At 47.0% G+C, this 21,903-nt stretch overlaps 3 protein-coding genes across 4 annotated transcripts in view; 1 reads left to right on the forward strand and 2 right to left on the reverse strand.

The window, feature by feature from the left end:
• PLA2G7 (phospholipase A2 group VII) overlaps window positions 1-3,473 on the reverse strand; it is a 17,536-nt gene extending 14,063 nt beyond the window's left edge. The window contains exon 1 of the mRNA XM_072858358.1: window positions 3,197-3,473. Coding sequence (XP_072714459.1) covers window positions 3,197-3,458 — 262 coding nt within the window. The 5' untranslated portion in view covers window positions 3,459-3,473. The remainder of the gene's footprint in view (window positions 1-3,196) is intronic.
• On the forward strand, window positions 2,775-14,541 carry ANKRD66 (ankyrin repeat domain 66). Of its 2 annotated transcripts, none has more exons than XM_072858366.1 (4): window positions 2,775-2,819; window positions 5,837-5,997; window positions 7,379-7,607; window positions 14,174-14,541. In XM_072858366.1, the coding sequence occupies exons 2-4, from the start codon at window positions 5,859-5,861 to the stop codon at window positions 14,352-14,354; spliced, it is 549 nt and encodes a 182-aa protein (XP_072714467.1). In that variant the 5' UTR covers window positions 2,775-2,819; window positions 5,837-5,858; the 3' UTR covers window positions 14,355-14,541. The 2 variants fall into 2 exon arrangements, with proteins under 2 accessions (XP_072714467.1, XP_072714466.1); XM_072858365.1 differs by lacking the exon at window positions 2,775-2,819 and adding an exon at window positions 3,298-3,503.
• A 4,851-nt stretch (window positions 14,542-19,392) lies between these two features.
• On the reverse strand, window positions 19,393-20,349 carry LOC140648981 (taste receptor type 2 member 9-like). The gene has a single exon (XM_072855545.1). It carries the CDS (start codon window positions 20,347-20,349, stop codon window positions 19,393-19,395), a length of 957 nt encoding a protein of 318 aa, XP_072711646.1.
• Window positions 20,350-21,903: the final 1,554 nt, after the last annotated feature.

The following is a 21,903-nucleotide window of genomic DNA, read 5'->3' on the forward strand; positions in this document are numbered from 1 at the left end:
TGCTCCTAAATTTTTAATGGCCGGAGCCCACACATGTCTTGGAGGAGAGCTGGGTCCACTTCAAGTGTGAAAAACAGGGTGATCATCTCAGTCTGAAAATGGAAGTTACATCTGACAGCAGCACACCCACATTCTTGCTTGCGAATGCAGTCAGGCAGATGATGGCTTCCTTGTGTTTAACGGTGTTTTCACCTTCAGTTCATGGGTTTGAGTTTGTTTGCCAGACCTGACGTGCTGTGGCTGCCGCCGGGCAGTTCCTGCAGCAGCCTCAGAGCCCGGGATTGAAAGGGTGCAGGAAGCAGCTCCGACAGCCTTTCCCGGCACTTGGATAAACACAGAGGCTTTTTTTAAATTCTAAGGCTGGATCCGTCAGTATAAATTGGCACTGGCTTCCGTGGGTCTGTGCGAGCTGGCACAAGAAGGCAATCCAGCATTGTGCTTTTTTGGGCCAGATCCTGCAAACTCTCCCCGCCAGCGCTCCAGGGGCTTGCAGCATGAGAGCTTATGCTCATCAAAGCGGCAGGATGGGGTCATGGGTGTCACTCTGCTTCTTCCCAGCACCTTCTGAAGTGGGTTTGCTGTTCCTCAGGCGGCTCAGCATCTCTGTGAAGCTTGTGGGAAGTTACCGGTGGAGGAGGACAGAGGATGGTGGTGCTGGCGTTGGGGCGAGCTGTCCCCGTGCCTGACAAAACCTGATCTCTGCCACCTCCACAAGTGTCCATCCCAGCAGCTGGGGGCTGGAGAGGTGCCAGCTTCTCCAGCAAGGGAGGAAGGGGCTGCAGGGGGGTCTGGGCAGTGCAAGAGCTGTCAGAGCAAATGGCGAGCAGTTCCCACGCAGATCTCACTTGGGCAGTGGGCAGCGGTAAGGGAGGTTTTACCACGGCCTATGGTTTTCTTTTTTTTTTTTTTCCCTTGTTTTTTTTTACTCTTTTTTTTTTTCCCCCTGACCTTGGCTTGTCCTTCATTTGAAGGCTGCCAAAGCGGGGGAGCTGAGCCTGGGGAATGTGGGGGAGCTGAAGGAAAGAGTCCTTCACACTGATGCCTTTTGTGTTGCAGGGTGTAAATGGCTGAGGCTGTCACCAGAATGCAAACGTATTTTTCCACTGATCTGAACCACTTTTTTTTCCAGGAAACAAGCATACTGCGTGTTTTAAAGGCTGCTTCCTTCCGACATCTTGGTGTGGCTTAGTGCAGAGGTCATGTTGACCTCAGTAATTCGGTGATAGCACATCACCACGAGCACAGACGGCACACGAGGCTGGGGAAGAACGGTACATCCCCCTTCTCAAGATGGGAAATGGAGACTGAGAGAAGCAAAGGTGGAGCTGGGCGATTCCCAGCCTTTCGGGTGATGCTTCTGCATCCTGGGTTAGGCCAGGGCCTCCCAGCCGCGTCTCAGGGCACTTCCATGTGCTCATCTCGGTAGCACTCCCCAGTGAGATATTCCCCAGTGGATGGAGGTGTCATGGTCCCCTTCTTGAGCTCTGAATAATCTGTTTTAAGTACATCCTCTGCCTGATTTGGCACCGGAGATTGAACCAAAGAGCCATTTCTCATCACTAGGGAATGGGATCACCTTAGTCCCTACCCCAGATACCAAAACATTTCAACATTCACTGGGGCTGGGGGAAAAAGCACCCCTAAGTGTTATGACAGCATTAACCTGAGAGCCCCAGTTCTGGTCCCTGGTGTTAAATACCCACTTTTAGGCATTGAAGCAACTCTTCTCACACTTTGCTTGCTGGTTTGGGCCTGAAGCAGGACCTGGGTGGTGGAAAACCTGTCTGCTGTGTGGTTGGGACGTGGGGACGTCGGGTGGAAGCAGCAGGCAGCAGCTTTGGAGTCAGCAGGAGAAGGCACTTGGGTTCAGTCTTCCCATAAACCGTGGAGCTTCTGGATCCAAGGGCTAAATCCAAGTGTACCTCCCCCAGCGGGAATGTCCCCTCTCACTTCTCTGCAAGCACGACTCTGCTGCAGAAAGGTCCCTTCCCCCCTAATATTAGCTGATTTTGAAGAGAGAAAGTGTTTCACTTCCAGCGGGCAGAGAAAAAGGGGAGGCCAACCACTAACGACAGCCAGAGATGGAGATTTGAGCATCTCCAGTTTCCTCCTAGAGCTGCCTGTTAGAGGATCCCGCGTGTCCCCAGCAGTAAGTCACAGCAGCTTCTCAGCTGCTGTAAATCATGTCAGGGGGTTGGTAAGTGCAAGTCCGGATGGCATTGCCGCCCTCGGTTCCTACCCTGAAGAGCAACCACCTGCTGCTCCTGGAGCGGTCAGATGGTTGTGTCACGGGGTAAAGTACAGGCAGGCTCTCCCGGCGGGTTTGTCTGGTTAACGTTACAGTCCACCACCTTGTCACCTATATCCGAGCTCACTGGGCTTAAAACACACCGGGGGAAACCATATCCTAAAACCGCTACCTCTCTCCCCACTGGCTCTAACACAGCCCCATGCAGGTCTAACAGGACGCCCGCGCAGGGTCCCGTGCAGGCGTCCACCTTGCAGGTGCTGGGTTTGTGGGAGATGAATGCAATGCTGGCAGAGCACCCAAAACCTCCCGTTCTGTGTCCCTCTCAGCCTCCCAGAAGAATTTAGGTCGGGAAGGACTGCTGGAGGTCACCTAGTCCAACCCCCTGCTCAAAGCAGGGCCCGCGTGGGGCTGCCTCGGTTTTGCATGTCTCAATGCTGGATGCCCGAAGCAGAGTTTAATCACCCTCGCTGTGAATTTTTTTTTCCCCTTCCATCTAGTCTGAGTTTCCCCTGCTGCAGCCTGGGACTGCTCCTTCCTATCCCTGCGCTGGGCACGTCCATGTCAGCAGGTGGGTTACTTTTCCCCACGGGAAAACTCGAGTCACCTTTTCCCTGATCACTGGCCGTACTCGCCGTGGGAAAGGGGCACGTCCACCCTCTCCCCCCCTGCAGCTTAGCCGGAGCGGATCCCACCCCTCCGCAGGGACACGCGGGGATCTGGGGCCAGATAAGGGGCTGGAAGGGAGGAAGTGGAGGAGCATGAGCCCTCGAGGGTTGGGGACAGGCTCGGGAAGAGCAGGCTGAAGCCAGGGAGCGGGAGCACTGGCAAGCTGTGCGAGGGGCTGCGCAGAAACTACCCAGCTCCTTAAAAATCCCCTTCGTGCCACCGTCGCTCCTCCCCATGACCCTTTTTCCCCCCTTTAGCAGTGCCTGGCGCTCCACGTACCTGGTGTGCGGTGTCCCGGCTGCCCTCCGCTCCCGTCCCGCTGGCCGGAGGAGCAGGATGGACCCTCCGGCCACCCACGGGCCTCCGGAGCCAGGCGAGAGGCGGCTGCTCCGGCAGGAGGACGTCTGTCTTGCGGGCAGACCGACTGCCGGGTTCTCCCTGAAGGGGAGGGACCAAACTTTGCCTTAGTTTTCAGATGAGACAATCTTTCTGGGAGAGATCTTCCCGGGGCCTGGAAAAGAAGTTTCCGGCATGGAGCCATCCCCAAAAAACACTGCACGCCCCAGAGGACCCTGCGGCTGCTTAGGTGCTGGGCTGTGCCTTTGTATGGCAGGGACGGGTTTATACACGGGCTTGTTTGCATGTGGCTGTGAATTTCTGGCTTTCCTCGCCGTGCTGCCGAGCGTGGTGGCGTACAGCTGGATCAAGCACCGGGATCCCCGTGAGAAAATCCCCCCGTCCGGGTTGCAGCATTCCACGGAGGAGCTGCAACGCTTACGGCTGGGGGAGGAGGGGAGACCTTTGGCTCAAGGTCCCTCCATAAAAATCCAAATCTTTTCTTCTGGCCTTACGAGATAACAACACCCTAAGGAAGCCGATCCCACCTTTGGGTGCAGCTTCTGGAGCAGTTTAAGGTGGATCAAGTGCAGGTCCCTACTGACGGGCGGATCTGCACCCACCCCCACTTTGCACAGCCCCGGCGTTTGCCCCCTCGATAACACTGAGTTTAGGGAATTAACCCTAAAACCAGCACCAATAATAAAAGATTAATTTTCTGAGACACCAACAGGTTGATCCAGCTGATGAAACAGCCATATGAGCTTCAAGGCAAGCAAAGGGAGGCAGCAGGGGAGGGAGGGAAGGTAAAATTTGGCTTGGTCTAAATCGCTTATGAAGCTGCACCCGTGGACTGTCTCCTTGGAGAGCTGGTGAGCTCCTGGGGTGGGATCATGGGCTTCTCTTCCTCTCCCTTTGCATGTCTGTGTGTGGGTATGATCTGAAGCTAGCAGAGCACAAAGGTGCTTGAAATTTAAGTTGTATTTTTAAACTTTGAATTTTGGTGGCATTTCCTTGGAAAAGAGTAAGAAATTTGAATGAAAAGGTTCAAGATTTTTTTTTTCTGTACTTTTGTCCAGCACTCATTTCATGATGGGCTGGATGCGTTAAAGTGTAACATTTTCAGGATAGATTTAATGCTGGTGAAAGGTCTTGGAGCACAAGTCTGAAGATCTCTGTTTAATCTAAAGGAACAGGTTCTTCGAGGTTAGTGAGAGGCAATGAGGAGGAGGAGGTGGTGCATGCATGGTTAAAGTAACAAGAGACATGCCAAAGCCAATGATACTTTTGTGGCCCACTGAGGGGCTCCAGAATTTATTATATTTTTAAATATATTCAGATATTCCCAGCTGTGCAGGAGTCAAACTCAGTAGAAGTCATGTATGGGTCTTTCTCTTGGATCTGGTCTACACAGTCCAACCACCTAAGTCAGGGGACCTACTGAAGGAGGCTGTGATTCCCTCTGACCTTTGTATCTCATCTTTTTCTTACAAGAAGGCAGGGTAGAGATGGCGGTGTGTCCTTCCAGCCTGGATTTGGGATGTGGTTGGGAAGTTTATGGGATCTGGGAGCAGGGAAATGGTCCCATCCACCTCTGGCTCCCAGGATGTAGCCCCTAGGATTGCAAACCTTCCCTCACATCAGCCTCTGCAAGCTCCAGTGTTGGTCCTTTCCAACATGCTGAACATGGAAATTGCACTCTTTTCGATCTGTGAAAATTACTCCAGGAAGTAAATGCAATGCAAAAGCTGGAGGAAATCCTAAACTCTCCTAGTTTATGAGGGGGACTGGACTAATTAGCTCAAGACCAACTGTCAATATAGGAATATAAGTTTTCTCCCCATTGATTTGGCCACACAGGAGAAAATATTGCAGTGTTTCCATCTTCAGGATAATGGGGTAACATAGTGATCCTTGCGAGCTGCTTAATTCCCTGCCAGCAAAGCAGCTAGGAAATATCCCCTAGCACAGGGATAATTACTGAAATCCACAGCCTTGCAGGGGCCAAAGACCTGCTTGCGTTCCTCGACGGGGGTCTGTTGTATGGGACTGGAAAGTGCAAAGCACGGCTATGGAGACGAGATTTTTAAGCAACATGCCATAGCTCGATTATTTGCACCAAAGAACATCAGGAGATGCTTGCACAGACATTTCTTTCATTGCAATAAAATGCTCCCAATAACGGATCTGCAGCATCGGCAAGGGAGGAGCCAGTTTCCATGGTAAGTGAGTACCAACAGACCCGTGGTCAATGTTTGGCCTGAGCTGGCTGTTTGTTAGCAACATCCTTGAGAAATGCAACGTGGTTTTATCTATGAGTCCTTTATATAAAGGGCTGCGCTTTGCTCCAGATTTCCATGACTGCAAACCAAACGTCACCATCAGTCTGTGATCACTGGTTTGAAGAGAAATTATATTTTTTTTTTCTTCTCATTCCTTTTTCCTTATTTTTGGATAAATCCTGGTTTCTCACAGTGCATGTCTCATTTTTAATCCAGATGCTGCTTGATCTGTCAAAATTGCTCTTGAGAGGAGCTGATACATCAGTGAACACCCACTAAACGACCATCGCTCTTTTACCAGGCACCTTTCTGAAGTGTGCAGCATGACAGAGCTCCACGAAGCCGTGGCTTTGGGGGACTACGACCTGGTGGATGAGATTTTGAGGACAGGGCGCTGCGATCCAAATCACAAGGATGTCGACTGGCATGACAGGACCCCACTGCACTGGGCTGCTGCAAAAGGTAAGGACACCCCTGCTCTGTTACCTCGGCGAGCTGGTGTCATAAAAGGTGATGCTGATTGTAATGACATCTTGCTATGACGGCAATTAGTGCTGGCGATAGTCACAGCTTGTATCTGATCATTTTGTCCTTAATGAGCAAAAAAGAGAAAAATACCAATTGAAATGGGACCTTTGCCTCCAAAACAATTTATGGGATTACCATCAAAGGGATTTTTTAGCTTTTTTTTCCATCACGTGCAAATTTACAACTTACATGGTACGTACATATAGCATGTCTGCGTGTCCCCTGCATTACTTTTCTAAGAGGTGACTTCATACAGTGCAGGGGAGTTATTTCTCATGCACACCTGCACGAATGAGCAGAAAGTCAAACCCACTGTATTTATACCAGGCATTTATCAAACCCAATAGAACAAAATAATCAGAGTGTGTTTTACATTGCCCTCCCTTTATCCCAGATGGTTGAATGAACAACACAGGACCAGAGTTGTTGGCAGCTCCCATTTGGTCCTTCACCATCAAAAGTGACTGTTAAAGTCAGATATCCCTTTGCAGCCCAGAAAAGAGATGAATGCAACAATATATAATGTATAATTGTACCCAGTGTAAAATGGGAAACTGAACCTGTACTGCTCCGTGCTAGGGTGTTTGTTACACGTTGGGATCTCACATCATGGCATCTGTCTTTGCTCAGAAAGCAAGTGTGTGATTTGCTGGTTTAGACTTGACACCATGTCTTACTTTTGCCCTGATGGATTATTACTCATTTGGGCAGCAGCAAAGGGAACTGAGCTATTTAAGAAAATGATGATGAGAGAATGGCATGGCCTAGGTGCCATTGGGAACAATCTAGCTCAGTCAAGGCAGTGTGAAGTGGGGTAGAAATAACTTTTCTTGCTTCTTTAAGCAATTCCAAAAGTTAGAAAAATATGAAGGTGAATGAAAACAAGTAATTTCTCTATCTCCTATCAAACAAACCTTTGTTTTAGTAAAGCTGTTCACAGCTTTTCCAGTTTTTTAATGTTTAAATTTTATTTTGTGTTGAACTAAAAACCAAAATGAAACAACAAAATAGTCAATAGCCAATTGGTCAATGACTAATTGAGATGTGCTGTCAGAAATAAGTAGAAAGCTTTTTGATTGTATTGTTTTTGTTGTAAAATGCTTCTGTCTGGAAGCAGTCTAGTTTGGAAAAAAAATCAGCATTTTCTAATGAGTATCATTTATTTGATAAATCAAATGGCCAGGTCGTGGGTAAAATCCATCATTACATGACTGAGGGAACGACGACCAACTGTGTGTGACCATCTTCTGCATCCTGAAGGTATAAAGTCTAACGCAGGTGCATCTTCTCTCCCTGTTTTGCTGCCCAACGCAAGGGCAATCAGAGCTGGTCAAGCTCCTCGTGGATCACGGCGCCCGGCATTGCCTGCGGAGCGACGTGGGCTGGACTCCGGCTCACTTTGCTGCCGAGTCGGGGAGACTGGGGGTGCTTCGCACCCTTCATTCCCTGCACGCTGCCATGGACGCAGCTGACCTCTTCGGCGACACTCCCAGGAGGCTTGCGGAAATCTACGGTCACCAAGACTGCTGCAGGTTCTTAGAAACGTGAGTAGCAATGGCCGGTCCCACTGCGGCAGCTGATGGGGCTCCGGCAATGAAAATTAAATTGACTGCTATATAGAGGACCAGAAAGAATACGAGTGTGTCACTTATCTTTCCACCTAAAGCCTATCGAAGTCGAGTCTTTGTCACGAGGAAGCCCTTGGGAAGACATTCATTTATTCCACTACCTTCTATGGTTTGCCTTGGTATGTTTTCAAACTCATTACCACTTCGTGACATCATTGTTTCTATAGGGATATTACAGAGCGATTATTAAGCAATGGAAATGAAAGCAAGAACTAACAAGGATTAACCCCTCAGGGTGGTGAATACTGAATACACAGGTTGAATTGTTTAAGAACAGCCCTGTAGGAGGTAATGTTAGTGTATGTCTATCACTTGACTTTTCTTGTAGTAGAGAACAGAGCCTCATCCTTTTTTTCTACATAATTATTTAAAATTATACCATTTGATCTGTTAATAGGATGGCCACATATTACTTCCAAATTTTGGAAAACTCCTTATTGTCTTAACTCTTTACAGTTATCACTGTGGCACCATATGCAACGAGTAATACGCTTTTAAAGGGTTCCCAATTACCATTCCTGTTTTTTAGCCACTGATTTGGCTCATGGATATTTTCATCCTTGCAAAGCTGTTTCCCTGGATCAGGATGCTGTCCTCCAGAGGTCTGAGCTGTGTCCCATACCTGCTTCTCTCTAAAGCAGTGGGACAGATCACCAGAGATTAACCAGCTTGTTCAGTGCAAATTGTAGTCCCACACGTTACCTGGTATTTAAATACTTTGCTTGTGAAACCTGCACATGCTGGACCCTGAGATGCTGAGAGCACCCAAAGGCTTCTCCTCCCCTGCATTTTTCTGTGAATTTACAGTCCCACCATAGTCCTTAACTGGTATCTGTTGTACCGCTGCCACATTCTCAAGACTGCTTTGGGACCATATAAATCATGGATTTTTTTTATAGATACATATCCAACTCAAAGTCTCCAGTTTGCCAGTTCAGCACAAGAGCTGCCAAGTTCAAAATCAGGCACGGTGACTGGGCAAATGTCTGGGGTGGCCAGTGCCAACCAAATGCCACCTTTCATTAGTCCACGTAAACCTGTCTGTAGGTACTGTTGTCCTTTTGCTGTACTTCTACAGCTTGTTGGTTCCTGCTGAAATGTTCCATGCCCACCTTCAGTCTTGACACAGCATCAGTGTCCTTCCATAGGAAGAGACACTCCCCTGTACAGAGCCCAAAAAATTTTCTAGGGGAGCCATACGTTCCTGTTTCTAAGCTCTGGCTATTACGGAAGCTGATGGGACCTTTGCATTTTACTTGCCCACCCCACATCCAGGACACCTCACAGCTAAAGCCTCGCTGTTTATGGAGCTGACATGCTGCAAACCCTCACTATTCACCAGCTTCCTTCCACACAGAGGAATCGGCTCTTATTGCCCTTAGACCTTCAGTTTAAAGAAATTTAAACAACAAGCAGCAGATACCTAAGCTTTGCTAATTAGCTTTTTTCACTACTTAGGCCCTAGCTGGGATAAGCTCAGGTTTGCCGGTTCTTTGAGAATGGGGCATTTTCTTCCAGAGGAGGGTTTTCTCTTTATACTGTTCTCCGGTTTTGGCTTGCTTAGGTTCTATATCAGAAGAGGTAAATATTGTCTTCCCTGGAGAATGAAAGGTCTGCAGACCTCTTCCCCTCATTTAATCATTTATAGCAATTGCTTACCTATTAAATGCTGTCATCTTCGCACTAATCTTACCATTAAATCCTGCTTATCGAGTCCTGCCAAGTCTGTAGCGTTTACTTGGCTGTGCACCAGAGCCGTGGTGGTGAGGTGACAGCAAGGGTGGGGGAATCGCCTGGGTGATGCCAAGGGCAATGCCCGCGGCAGGCAGAGGAGCCCGTGCCGGTGGAGGTGGCTGGGAGAATGATTGACAGGATGATTGACAGGATGATTGACACCCCGGTCTGAGCCACCTAGGCAATAGCCTGGGGCGACTCATGTAGCTGATGGAGGGTTTTCTGAGATGAATGACTATTTTACGGTGGAAAACTTGTCTTTCAGAGCCTGCGGCTGCGTGGCTCAGCCAGGAGGGTGGCTGGGAGAACTTAATAACTGGGAAGATGCTTTGAGTGCCCATGCCTAGGACATTTTATAAGACACATGAAGGCTGTATGATCACCTCACAGCCCTAACGCAGCCTGTGGGCTGCCAAGAGTTTATCACCAGTGTCCTGGTTTCAGCTGGGATAGCGTTAATTTTCTTTATAGTGGCTGGTATGGGGCTATGTTTTGGATTTGTGCTGAAAACAGCATTGATAATACAGAGATATTTTAGTTGTTGCTGCACTAGTCAAGGACTTTTCAGCTTCCCGTGCTCTGCCGGGTGCAGAAGAAGCTGGGAGGGGACACGGCTGGGACAGCTGACCCCAACTGACCAAAGGGATATTCCATACCATATGGCGTCATGCTCAGTATATAAAGCTGGGGAAGGAAGGTGGGGACATTGAGAGTGATGGTGTTTGCCTTCCCAAGTAACTGTTATGTGTGATAGAGCCCTGCTTTCCTGGAGATGGCTGAACACCTGCCTGCCCATGGGAAGGAGTGAATCAATTCCTTGTTTTGCTTTGCTTGTGCACGCGGCTTTTGCTTTCCCTATTAAACTGTCTTTATCTCAAGCCACGAGTTTTCTCATGTTTACCCTTCTGATTCTCTCCCCCATCCCACTGTGAGGGGAGTGAGTGAGCGGCTGTGTGGGGCTTAGTTGCCGACTGGGACTGAACCACGACACCAGGACTCAGGAACCCTTTTTTTAAGCCCAACCACTATAATATACAAGCACAGCGGATGCCTTCACCCTCACGCAACAGTTTCACCTCCTCACATCAGCAAACTTGGAGGTAACTAAGAGGAATTAGTGGCATTTGTAGTATAATCACCATTACCTTCTGCTCCTTCAGGTGTGCAGAAGGTCCCAGAGGTGATGTCCATGGTCAGGCAGGGCTCCGTGGCTCGGGCAGGAGCACATCTGGGCAGTGCCCATGTGCCCTGCAGGCAGAAAATGAAGCGAGTGTGTCTGCATGCTAATGCTGCGCAGCACAGAGTAGGTCTGCCCTCTGCTCCTGGTATCTGTGGTATTGGTATGTAAATATGAGGGATATTTTGTTACAGAGCATCACCGTCAGCTTTGGATATTTACCTGTCATGCAAAAAGAGAGAAAAGGCAATTTTTAAAATAACAGCCTGTGCCAAATGCAGGGCTGACATGCATATCTAAACAGGGCTATGAGCATCCAAAGCCTTCCTAAATCCCAGTTCAGACCCCTCTAGTGTCACCGTGATCCTTGCACGCTGTGTGGCTGACCCCAGGTGCTGCTGGCTGCATGAACATAAGCTTGCCTACCTGGGCTGGGCGACTGCTCTGTGCTGGGGACAGTTTGCATCAACATGGAAATATCACATGTATCGATATGTAAATATTATTAACATGTAAATATTAGGAATATTCTGCTACAGAGTATCCGTACCATTCATCGAGGTTTGCATGGACATGCAAAGAATAGGAAACAGCCTTCAAAACACAGCTGCTTCTGAGCAACAAACATATCATTTGCATCAGATTTTTTTTGCATGAGAAGAGCTTTACCCTGGATGCTGCGAGAGCTGCCAAGAATGGCACTGAGGTGACACAGACATCCGCGGCTCGTGCCTGCTGCCAGCCACTCTGCAAAGTGCCGAGCACTGAAACTGCACCAAAGGCTCCTGCCATCTAAGCCCAGGGCATATATATACATATATATGTATTAGATACACCCCCACATACATATGTTTGTGTGTGTGTGTATAAATATGTATATAGATAGTAAGCCCACGCTATGCAGTGCATCACTGTGTGGAGCCACTGGCTTTGCTCCGTGCTCTCAGCCAGGACAGCGTTGCACTGATGTAACAGTGCTGCTGTATGACAGAAAAAAAAGGAATTATTCCCAATATTTGGTGGTATTTTTGACAGAGCTCCATATATACTGAGTACCTACAAAACCAGACCTCTGCAGTAGGAGAAAAGGGTTTGTCTTCTCTTGGACAAGATGTACAATTGGGATGTCCCTGCCCGGGTGCTGGTGGCAGGGGAGTGCAGGAGGGTCTCTGTGAGGAGAGGTCAGGGCTGTTCTGTGCCAGACACACCGCAGGACACAGCTCAGCCCATCACTGATGCTGGTGGCACCTCTGGGAAACATATTGAAGAAAGGGGAAAAAAAAACCACTGCCCGGCAGTGAGGAGTGAGGGAAACAGTGTGAGAAACATCCCCGCACCTCCAGGGTCAAAGGAGGAGGAAGGGGAGGAGGTGCTCAAGGCGCTGGAGCAGAGATTCCCCTGCAGCCCGTGGAGAAGACCATGGTGATGCAGGTTGTCTCCCTGCAGCCCGTGGAGGACCATGGTGGAGCAGATATCCACCTGCAGCCCATGGAGGACCCCATGCTGCAGTAGGTGGACATGCCCTGAAGGAGCAGCAGCCCATGCTGGAGCTGGCTTATCCTGAAGGACTGCAGCCCATGGGAAGGATCCATGCTGGAGCAGGGGAAGAGTGTGAGGAGGAAGGAGTGGCAGAGACAACGTGTTATGGACTGACCGCAACCCCATTCCCCGTTCCCCTGTGCTGCTTGGGGGGAAGAGGTAGAGGAGTTGGGAATGAAGGAGTGAAGTTGAGCCTGGGAAGAAGTGGGGTGGTGGGAGGAAGGTGTTTTAGTTTTATCTTTCTTTCTCACCATCCTACCCTATTTTCAATTGGCAATAAATTAAATTGATTTTCCACAAGTCTTTTTTGCCTGTGACGGTAATTGGTGAGTGATCTCCCTGTCCTTATCTTTACCCGTGAGCTTTTCCATCTTTCTCCCCCTCTCCTGTTGAGGAGGGACAGTGAAAGAGCAGCTGCATGGGCGTGTGGCAGCTGGCCAAAGTCAACCCACTGCAGTGGTTCCTGTTTTTTCTGTACTTTCTCCTGCTTACCACTGGTGTGAGAGAGAAAAGAAGGTGTTATTTGTTTGCTTTTGCTATTTTTTGAAAGAGAACCAATTTATCTTTCAGTGACTTGAAACTTGGTGGTTGGACTAGATGGTCTTCAAAGGTCCCTTGCAACCCAAACCATTCAATGATTCTATGTTGTATGATTTGGACATGAAGGATAGACATACTCATTCTTCCAAAGTTCCTCAGTGCCTACAAAATGCAGAAATATCTATCTATTCTTTAGTTTGGGGTCACTTCTTTCCAAGATAATTGGCTGTGTTGGTGCCAGGCATGTATAAAGATTGTAAAGAGAAAGTTAACAACACATAACAGGAAATACATTTAAGAGCTGCGATTAACAAAACCATAACTGAGATGATTAAAAAAAAATTACTGGTCAAAGGACTGTATTCATTTTGGTCTCGATGAAAGTAGTTTTTAATTTGCTTTGGTTGTTTACAATGGGGAGTGTATTGAAAATCATTGATATTTCAAGGCTATAAGGAAAACTACAGTGAAGCATGTTTATTTTCAGGTTAGTTTGTACAGTGTCCTTCACTGAAGATCTAGGACTGTGTTTGCTTAATAGAAAATATATGAATATCACCAAAAAATGAGGACTTCGGTAAATCACAGATGCCAAGAGCAAACTCACTGCTGACTTGGAAATCCCAGGGTCTGGATGGATGATGGTTCATTGTCTGACATACACAGGTTTCACATGCTTAAAATCATAGAGACAACTTGAAAAACACAGCTAAAAACCCAGGAACCAGAGGAGAGTTGTGAATGATTTACATATGGAGATATTGGGCTGGGGAAAATGGTATCTTCATAATGTTTTCCCATGCAAAATTTGAACCTCCACAGCACAGCCTTATTTCGATGACATTGCTGAATTCAAGTTATTATTTAAAAAACTGAAATGGGGATGAATTGTCAAGTTTAGTTCTGGATTTGAATGCAAAGTTCAGCAAAATTTCAGGTCTGAATTGGGATTAGGATTAGATAATTTCTGATGTTAAAAGGTCACCTGTAAAGAATAACTATGTACAAATCCTCCCAAATTCCAGTCGTCTTCAGATCTGATATTTTGGCATTAAGAATTTCTAGTACTTATGAATGAGCAGTTAAAAAAAATAAAAGAAAATAGAAATGTTGCGGTTGCAGTGAGTTAATATACCATGTACAATTGCATTAAATGTGCTTAAGTCTATTTAATTGCACACAAATTCACAAGATCAGTCTTTGAGAGCTTTGCATGGTTAATATTATGCTTCCAATGGTAAAAGTCCGGTCTCACCATAGATCCTTACCAAAGATTTCCCACTTCAGCCCAGGTCTCAGTGAGTACCTGGTGGCTTGGGGCGATGAATGCTGTTGCATTTGGAGCCTCGTTTTTTTCTCATGTATTGCTGACAACAGTGTTTGGACCATACCAATACACGATCCCCTGTTCCTGTAGACGGGCTGCTCATGAACGGTGGTGTGACTGTGCTGTGCTCAGTATCTGATGATGCACTCTTGCTTTCTTCCTTAGAGCAGAGGTGGAGAGCAGAAACTATCGCAGGACAGCCGCAATGAAAGGAATCCCCTTAGACCAGAGAGATGAAGACTGGGAACTTAAGAAAGAAGAGCTTGAGAGAAACCCACCGTGTTCTCGAGAGAACTACACATCCTCTGCTCAAAAGAAAAATCAAAAGAAAAGGGGGAAGCAGTAGTGTGCCCTGCCTTTTTGGTGCCACTGAGAACCTGCAATGCCGAGCAAAGACACTGGCAGACCTCAGGTGCATCTGCAGGGTGAAATACGGATGAACAGGAGAAGCAGATGGACACAAGAATGCATTTTGTGATGTACTGTAAATATTGTCATTAATAGGGAACAGGTAGAAGTGCTTCTGTCTGTCTGTGTGTCTATACGTGTCAGATCTCAAATATCAGAAAACTGCAGACGTTCAAATATACTAATACTCTAAGTCACTGAAATGTATAAATGTACAGAAATGACAGCAGTTACCCATATTGTCTGAGAGGGAAATGTTTTTGCTCCTACTTGATTCATGAAAGCATCTGGGACTGTGGTTCTGTTCACTCTGGTGATGTCCGTGGCCTTTGCTTGTTTGCTTCTGGTCCTGAGTCAACCAGGAGCCCCTCTATGGGGGTTCATAGCCTCTGGTGGTGCCTCTCTCTTTTCTTTGGGAGTGGGCTGTAGTTGCTTCTTCTGGCTGAAGGGGAGACTCTGATGTTGACCTTTTGCTGGACACATGAGTCTAACAGCCTGTATTTACCTTTCCTGGCCCAGCAAGAGGGAAAACAGGCTCCCTCATTGCTGCTTTCAGACATCTGTGACTGCCAAGACAGTCAGAGCACTGCTTTATTTTTAGCAGTGCCCCCAGCCATTTTTATGTCTATGCTTGTAGGAATGCACTGGAACCATCCTGAGCTAGCCCTCTGCTCATCAGCCCTTTCCATGGCAAAAGCATTCTTAACTGTTTCACTTCTCAATCATAAAAAATGTTTTTAATTTGACCCAAAGCAGTTTTCCAGACCATGCCAGCACTGGGCAGCCATTCGTATTGACTTCTGACATCTTTTATGTGTCTGCTTCCCCTCCCCTTATGTGTCTGCCTTCCTTACCTTCTGCTTCCCCTCCACTACCCAAACCTGGTGCTTGTGGAGTGCCTTGGTTACAGGTGTCCTCCACACCTTCCACCCAACACTCAGGCATTGCAATCATAACCAACAACTCTGTGATCCATCTCCCTCTCCCAGATTTCCAGGGACTAATTCAGCCATCTACACAGAGGTGTCTAATGCCACTTGAGATGCTCTGGAGTACCGAGGCTGACCCTGTATGTCTCCAGAAGATCCTGTGCTGTAGCTCCCAACCCCATGCAGGTGTCTCAGATACCCTAGGACTTCTCAGATGACTCGAGATGCCTATATTTGGGCAAACAAGTCAAGCTCCAGCTTTGTCTTTTGTCATTTGCACTTTCCAAGCCACATGAAACATCAACTCCATTCACAGTTGGCCTGGCTGGTGAATTAGTGGCAGTGCAAGTGGAGACATACATGGGACAGAGTGCTTATTGCCATGCTGATAAACTAAACAGGCCTGTTTCTAGCCCTGAGGCCAGCTGGTGGAGTGTCCTGTAGTTGAGGAATATTTTCCCCAGAGCTGGGCACACCATTGCATCTCCCCAGAGAGCAACTTCAGCATATGGGCTGTGCACTGTGGCTGTGGTGTTTTATAACCGGTCTCCTCCAGTGCCAGCTGGATGGGGCTAGTGCATGGCGGGGGGGAGGGTGATGCTGTGTTGGGCATCATGTTCACGGGGGTTTCATGGAGATGGAAGAAAGTATCTTCAGCATGGTTTGCTGGGGCTGCATTCTTTTGTGTGAGAACATCTGCAAGATGTTGTTTTTGCCTGCCGAGTCTTGTGGTATGTGAGATTTTGAGGGATGGTGTTGCATGGGATGTAGGAAGTAAGAAGGAATTTCCATGGTCTTTTTGTGAAAGTGATTGGGACTGTTATGCTAAAGGATCAACTGCATTGAGCAACAGCGAGGAAAGAAGGGAGGTGTGGTGGTGCCTGTCCTTTAAAGGCCTTTCAGCTGGGGACATGTGTCCATATGAGATGTTTAAGACCTGCCTCCCTCAGGAAATGTGGGTGGTGCAGTGTCTCCTACTGTGGAGGTGGGACTCAGTGGAGTTTGGCATCTGAGCTGAATTGCAGCTAAAGGCAAACAGCTAAAGGCAATGTGCTCTGTCTAATTTTGATCAGATGACTCAAACCCTTTCTTTTTAGCGGAACAACATGAATGTAGTTTTTTGCTTTATTACTGGAGGAAAAGCCAGAAAAGATTGAAAGCTAATGGTTTGAAAACACTTTCTTATACTTTCTTATTAACCTCTTCCCCTTTCATTTTTGTGGGGATGGAGAGGAAGAGGGAAGGGAGTGCTCTTTTGCCCACAGAAAAGGCAACCCTTAAAATAAAAAGGTTACAAACTAAGCTTTTTTGCCTTCACTTCAACTTTTCAGATTAGCATCTCCGGGCCACTCATGTTCTCTGAGCAGAAACTCTTCCTCTGTGTTCATTTCTAATACAGAGTACCTAGAAATTAGTGAGTCCTTCACACGTTGTCCTACAAGACAACCACATCTCCTCCACTGGGGGAAAAGAAGGTCTGAGAAGCCTTCTGCTAGTAGAAATACATTCAAGGTTGTTCTCAAAGACACAGCAGAGAGAAAGCTCAAGGGCTTCTTATAGAGTAAATCCATGTCCAGCAGGGCTGATGCTACACCTGAGATGACTCCCTGGAGATCATTTTGGGTATATCTGAACTCTGCAGAGCTTCGGGAGGCCTCTGAGGTTTGGGCTCCACACCTGGCAAATGTACTCCTTCTGGGTGAGTGTTTTAAAACAAAAGCAGAAACAAAACCTGCCGAGATGCATGAAAAATGCACACTTGGAACTTGGCGTGAAGTGAGATGTCCCTCTGGGCCTGAGCTGGTGAAGGAAATGAACAATTCAGGTTCTGCTCTGTTCATGCTGGAACTATTTCATGTTAAGTAATCTGCTGTGGTGGGTTGACCTTGGCCAGCTGCCAGACCCCCACCCAGCCGCTCCCTCACTCTCGCTCCTCAACAGGACATCAGTGGAAAATAAGATGGAAAAGCTCATGGGTCGAGATAAAAGCAGGGACATCACTCACTAATTACCATCACAGGCAAAACAGACTCAACTTGGGGAAAATCAATTTAATTTATTGCCAATTGAAAGTAGAGAGGATGACGAGGAACAAAGACAAAACTAAAACACCTTACCTCCACCCCTCCTTCTTCCCAGGCTCAACTTCACTCCTTCATTCCCAACTTCTCTACTTCCTCCTCCTGAGTGGCACAGGGGGACAGAGAATGGGGGTTGCGGTCAGTTTGTAACTGTGCTGGTTTAGGATAGAGTTAATTTTCTTCATAGTAGCTAGTATGGGGCTATGGTTTGGATCTGTGCTGGAAACAGTGTTGATAACTCAGGGATGTTTTAGTAACCGCTGAGCAGTGCTCACACAGAGTCAAGGCCTTTTCTGCTCCTCACCCCACCCCACCAGCGAGTAGGCTGGGGGGGCACAAGGAGTTGGGAGGGGACACGGCTGGGACAGCTGACCCCAACTCACCAAAGGGATATTCCACACCATATGGCGTCATGCTCGGCATATAAAGCTGGGGAAGAAGAATGAAGGGGGAGACATTCGGAGTGATGGCGTTTGGCTTCCCAAGTAACCATTATCCATGATGGAGCCCTGCTTTCCTGGAGATGGCTGAACACCCGCCTGCCCATGGGAAGTCGTGAATGAATTCCTTGTTTTGCTTTGCTGGAGTGTGCAGCTTTTGCTTCCCCTATTAAACTGTCTTTATCTCAACCTGTGAGGTTTCTCACTTTTACCCTTCCGATTCCCTCCCCCATCCCACCAGGGGGAAGTGAGCGAGCGGCTGGGTGGGGCTTAGTTCCCGGCTGGGTTAAACCACAACAATAACATGTTGTCTCTTTCACTGCTTCCTCCTCACACTCTTCCCCTGCTCCAGCATGGGTCCCTCCCATGGGCTGCAGTCCTTCAGGATAAGCCAGCTCCAGCGTGGGCTCTCCATGGGCTGCAGTCCTTCAGGGCATACCCACCTACTTTGGCATGGGGTCCTCCATGGGCTGCAGTGTGCATATCTGCTCCACCATGGACCTTCACTGGCTGCAGGGGACAGCCTGCCTCACCATGGTCCTCTCCATGGGCTGCAGGGGAATCCCTGCTCCGGCACCTGGAGCACCTCCTCCCCCTCATTCTCTGACCCTGTGTGTTGCAGGACTGTTTCTCACAATTTTCCTCACTCCTCACTGCCGGGCAGTGGTTTTGCACTTTCTTAAATATATTTTCCCAGAGGAGCCACCAGCGTCAGTGATGGGCTGAGCTGTGTCCTGCGGTGGGTCCATTGGAGCTGGGTGGAATTGGCTTTCCCCAGCACAGGGCAGCCTTGACCTTGCCTCACAGAGATACCCCTGGACCCCCCAGCTGCCAGCGCCTGGCACGAACACCCCGTACATCTGCCCGTGGGTCACTGCGAGATGAAAGCATGACTGTATTCCATGGCGCACTTTGCACAAAACCCACCTTCCCTCGGTGTTTTACCGATCCAAAGTCCATTGGTAAAAGCAGATCTTGTAAAAAAGTAAAAGCAGACCAGGAGAGCAGTGGCATGAAGTGGGGCAGAGAGAGGACACATAAGGCTGACGTGGGAAGTGGGCTCTCCACCCCCCTTGCCCACCCTGGGGCCATTTTTGTGTTGCTGTTTATAAGTCAGTAACCACTCATAATATTACAAAGTACACAGCCACAGCAGAAATAAATGTGAAACAAAATAGATATAAACATGTTGTTTAGTTTAAGTAGTTTCAATCAGCAAATACCAAAGCTTTTTTACAAGGTTTGCGGTATTGTTTTTCCCGTTTGGCAGCTAGCCCATGTATGAGGTCTAAATTACTTTGTTATTGACAATAACTTAACTCAAAGAATTATCTAAATCAAATTATAATAATAACCTTTTAAACTCATAATAATTTAGTTCACAGAATCTTAATGAAGTTTTCTTAACTTAGATGGTGAAGATAGAACATCTGTATCATCTGCACTGGCTGGAGAGTTGCATTAGAGATTAAATTACTTGTTTTTTATAATAAAATATCAACATTTTTAACAGGCGCCAGCTTTTATTACAGTTCCTGCCTCATGCAAACCTTGCACTTCACACAGGGCAGAGTCCTTAGCAGTGTCTTTTCCAGTTTGGGATTGCTAAAAATCAGAATAAGGGAATGAACAGCTGGCAAAGCATACTGAAATACTAAAATGAGAAACATCACATGATTTTCGTTCTTCGTGGCATAAATCAGTGTCAAGACAAAACATGTAAAGTTAATGCTGTAAATGAAGAAAAAGGACAGAATAGATTTCATGGCTTTGATATGGGCATCCATGCTGAGGTTCTTCACTGAGTTTGTCTGCATCTTGCATTTGTGTCTCCAGAGAGAAAAGAGGAGGAGAAGGGCAGAAAAGATTACTGCCATGAATGCAGTTGCAAATGAGAAGCCGCTGATAAAAAAAACAGGGAAAAAATGTTCATCCATTCTGACACTCAGTTTCCAGAAGTTTCCCGGGGTGGTGGAATTGAGGTTGTGCACTTCATCGGTGGTGCGGTAGACAAGGATGGAGATGACCAGGGATACAAGCACTGAACCCAACAAGAGCCATGGCACGATCCTGTCAATTTTTACTTTCAGGTAGATGAAGAAGATGTGCCTGAAATTTGCAATTTTTATACAATAAAAAACACAAAGACAAGCAGAAGTCCACAAGTTGGAAGAATTTAAAAAGATTTGAATAGCTGCAAATAGTTGGGGTATGGGGTGAACATAAAAGCACCAAGGATAAATTATTAAAAGAAAGGAATATATCCATGTGATGCACAAATACCAAAACCTAGAGCATCCCAGAAACAGCAAGATCTTCTCATTAGAGTTAAAGCTTTTCTTTTTGACCCAAGCAATACAAAGCACAGAAACAATGAAAGTGTTTATCCCCATGCCAGCAAATGCCTGAAGTGTGATGATGACCATAGCCATGGCATCGTATGAAGTGGCATTAAATTTATCTTGAGAGTAACAAGCTTCCATCTTCCAAGATGGGTAGCGGTGCTGTGCTGGAAAAGTCGGTTGTTGCACCAATGCTTAACGCAGGTTAGCAGCTGCTGTTCCCTGAGTGTCACGTATAGCAATGGGAGCTTTATAGAGCTGCTGGTGGTGGGGATTTTGGTGCTGCTCCTATTCAGAGCAGGGCAGGTGCAGGAATGTAAATGTGCTGGGTATTCCCTTACCTGGTATCGGTGTCAGTCTTCAATATTTGAATTTCAGTTCAGCAGAGCTGTGCTGGGTGACACAAACAATTTAGATGTTTTTCTGCAGTGGACAACGTCGTTATTTAGTGACTATGGGACAGGATTCACGATCTGGGTTTTTCTGTCCCTTTGTCACCGATGATGCTCATGCAGAGGGGTGCGCTCAGCAAAACACAGTCAGGGGAGTCACTGTCGTCTTCCATCCGAGAGTCCAGGAGCTGCAAAATTCAACCAAGATGCTGGAAACTGGAGTTCATTTTGATCCTCTGTGGGCACTGAAATCCATGTTAGTTTTCCCAATGGTAATGCCTTAATCGTAAGTGAAGAGCCGCATGGTAGGGGGGGGGCATGAAGGAAAAGTAGGACTTTCTTTTAAAGGTTTAAGTTGAAGCATATATAGGAAAAGGGCAAAAATAAGCATGAGTCCCTGTGCCAGGGTTCAAAACCTGCTAGCAATGTAAAGAGTTTTAGGGCTGGGACCTTGCTGGGTTCCCACCACACTGAAATACCCTCAAGCTTCCAAATGACTTTAAGTCCTGAAAACTGTGGGGTTTTTTTAACAGGCAAGGTTTGTTAAGCTCTGTAGGGCATGGACTGCTTATAGACTTTGGGTTTGTACAGGACCTCGCACACTGGACCTTGCGCATTGGGACCACAGTTACTAACTAGATCTTGGCTGATGCTGGGGTGCAATCAGGAAAAATTTAAATCATGACAAATAGCTCTATAGCTACAAGAAATAAACCATCAGCATTTTCTCTCTTCAGAATGATGCACTTGTTTTCTGGGGGATATACATGCAAACACTACTCTTTGAATATTATTATCACATGCTCCTGTTTGCATTTTTTTGCTAAGAACCTTGCTACAGCATTAACACATTGAAATGTTTTTACAGAAGGCCTGGAGTTCATCTCAACAACAAAACATGGTACCTACCACATGTTACCACTAAATCCATTCAGATACTCCAGTGGCTTTTAATAAAAGTTCTTGTGAAATCTTCACCACCCTTTATTTTTCATATTGCCTAGAAAACATCAATGTCACAGCTAGGTTTGGATGCAGTCATTCAAAAATATTATGGAACATTTAAAACCAGTCATGCTTGCCGGAGATGACGTTAGAGATGATAGTCACTGCACTTATGGATGGATATTGTCTATGAATATTGTCTGGAAGCTCAAAAGAGAATTCCTTAAGGAAAACAACCCACTTTGAGGCTAAAAATGAAAGAATTCATGTGAAGCCAGATGATCTCCAGGTCCTTTAGACCTGCAAAAAGTCAGGAATGAAGTCATCAGACTGCGATGGTGATCAGACTCCTCTTGTG

This window comes from Ciconia boyciana, chromosome 3 (assembly GCF_034638445.1).
Source record: "Ciconia boyciana chromosome 3, ASM3463844v1, whole genome shotgun sequence".
In the NCBI taxonomy this organism is placed as follows: Eukaryota; Metazoa; Chordata; class Aves; order Ciconiiformes; family Ciconiidae; genus Ciconia; species Ciconia boyciana.

Excerpts from the sequence above, each read along its gene's own strand:
- ANKRD66 (XM_072858366.1), top strand. The coding sequence starts at position 5,859 with ATGACAGAGCTCCACGAAGCCGTGGCTTTGGGGGACTACGACCTGGTG. Across the intron at positions 5,998-7,378 it reads GCACTGGGCTGCTGCAAAAG|GGCAATCAGAGCTGGTCAAG; the intron begins GTAAGGACACCC and ends GCCCAACGCAAG. Across the intron at positions 7,608-14,173 it reads TGCTGCAGGTTCTTAGAAAC|AGCAGAGGTGGAGAGCAGAA; the intron begins GTGAGTAGCAAT and ends TTTCTTCCTTAG.
- LOC140648981 (XM_072855545.1), bottom strand. The coding sequence starts at position 20,349 with ATGGAAGCTTGTTACTCTCAAGATAAATTTAATGCCACTTCATACGAT.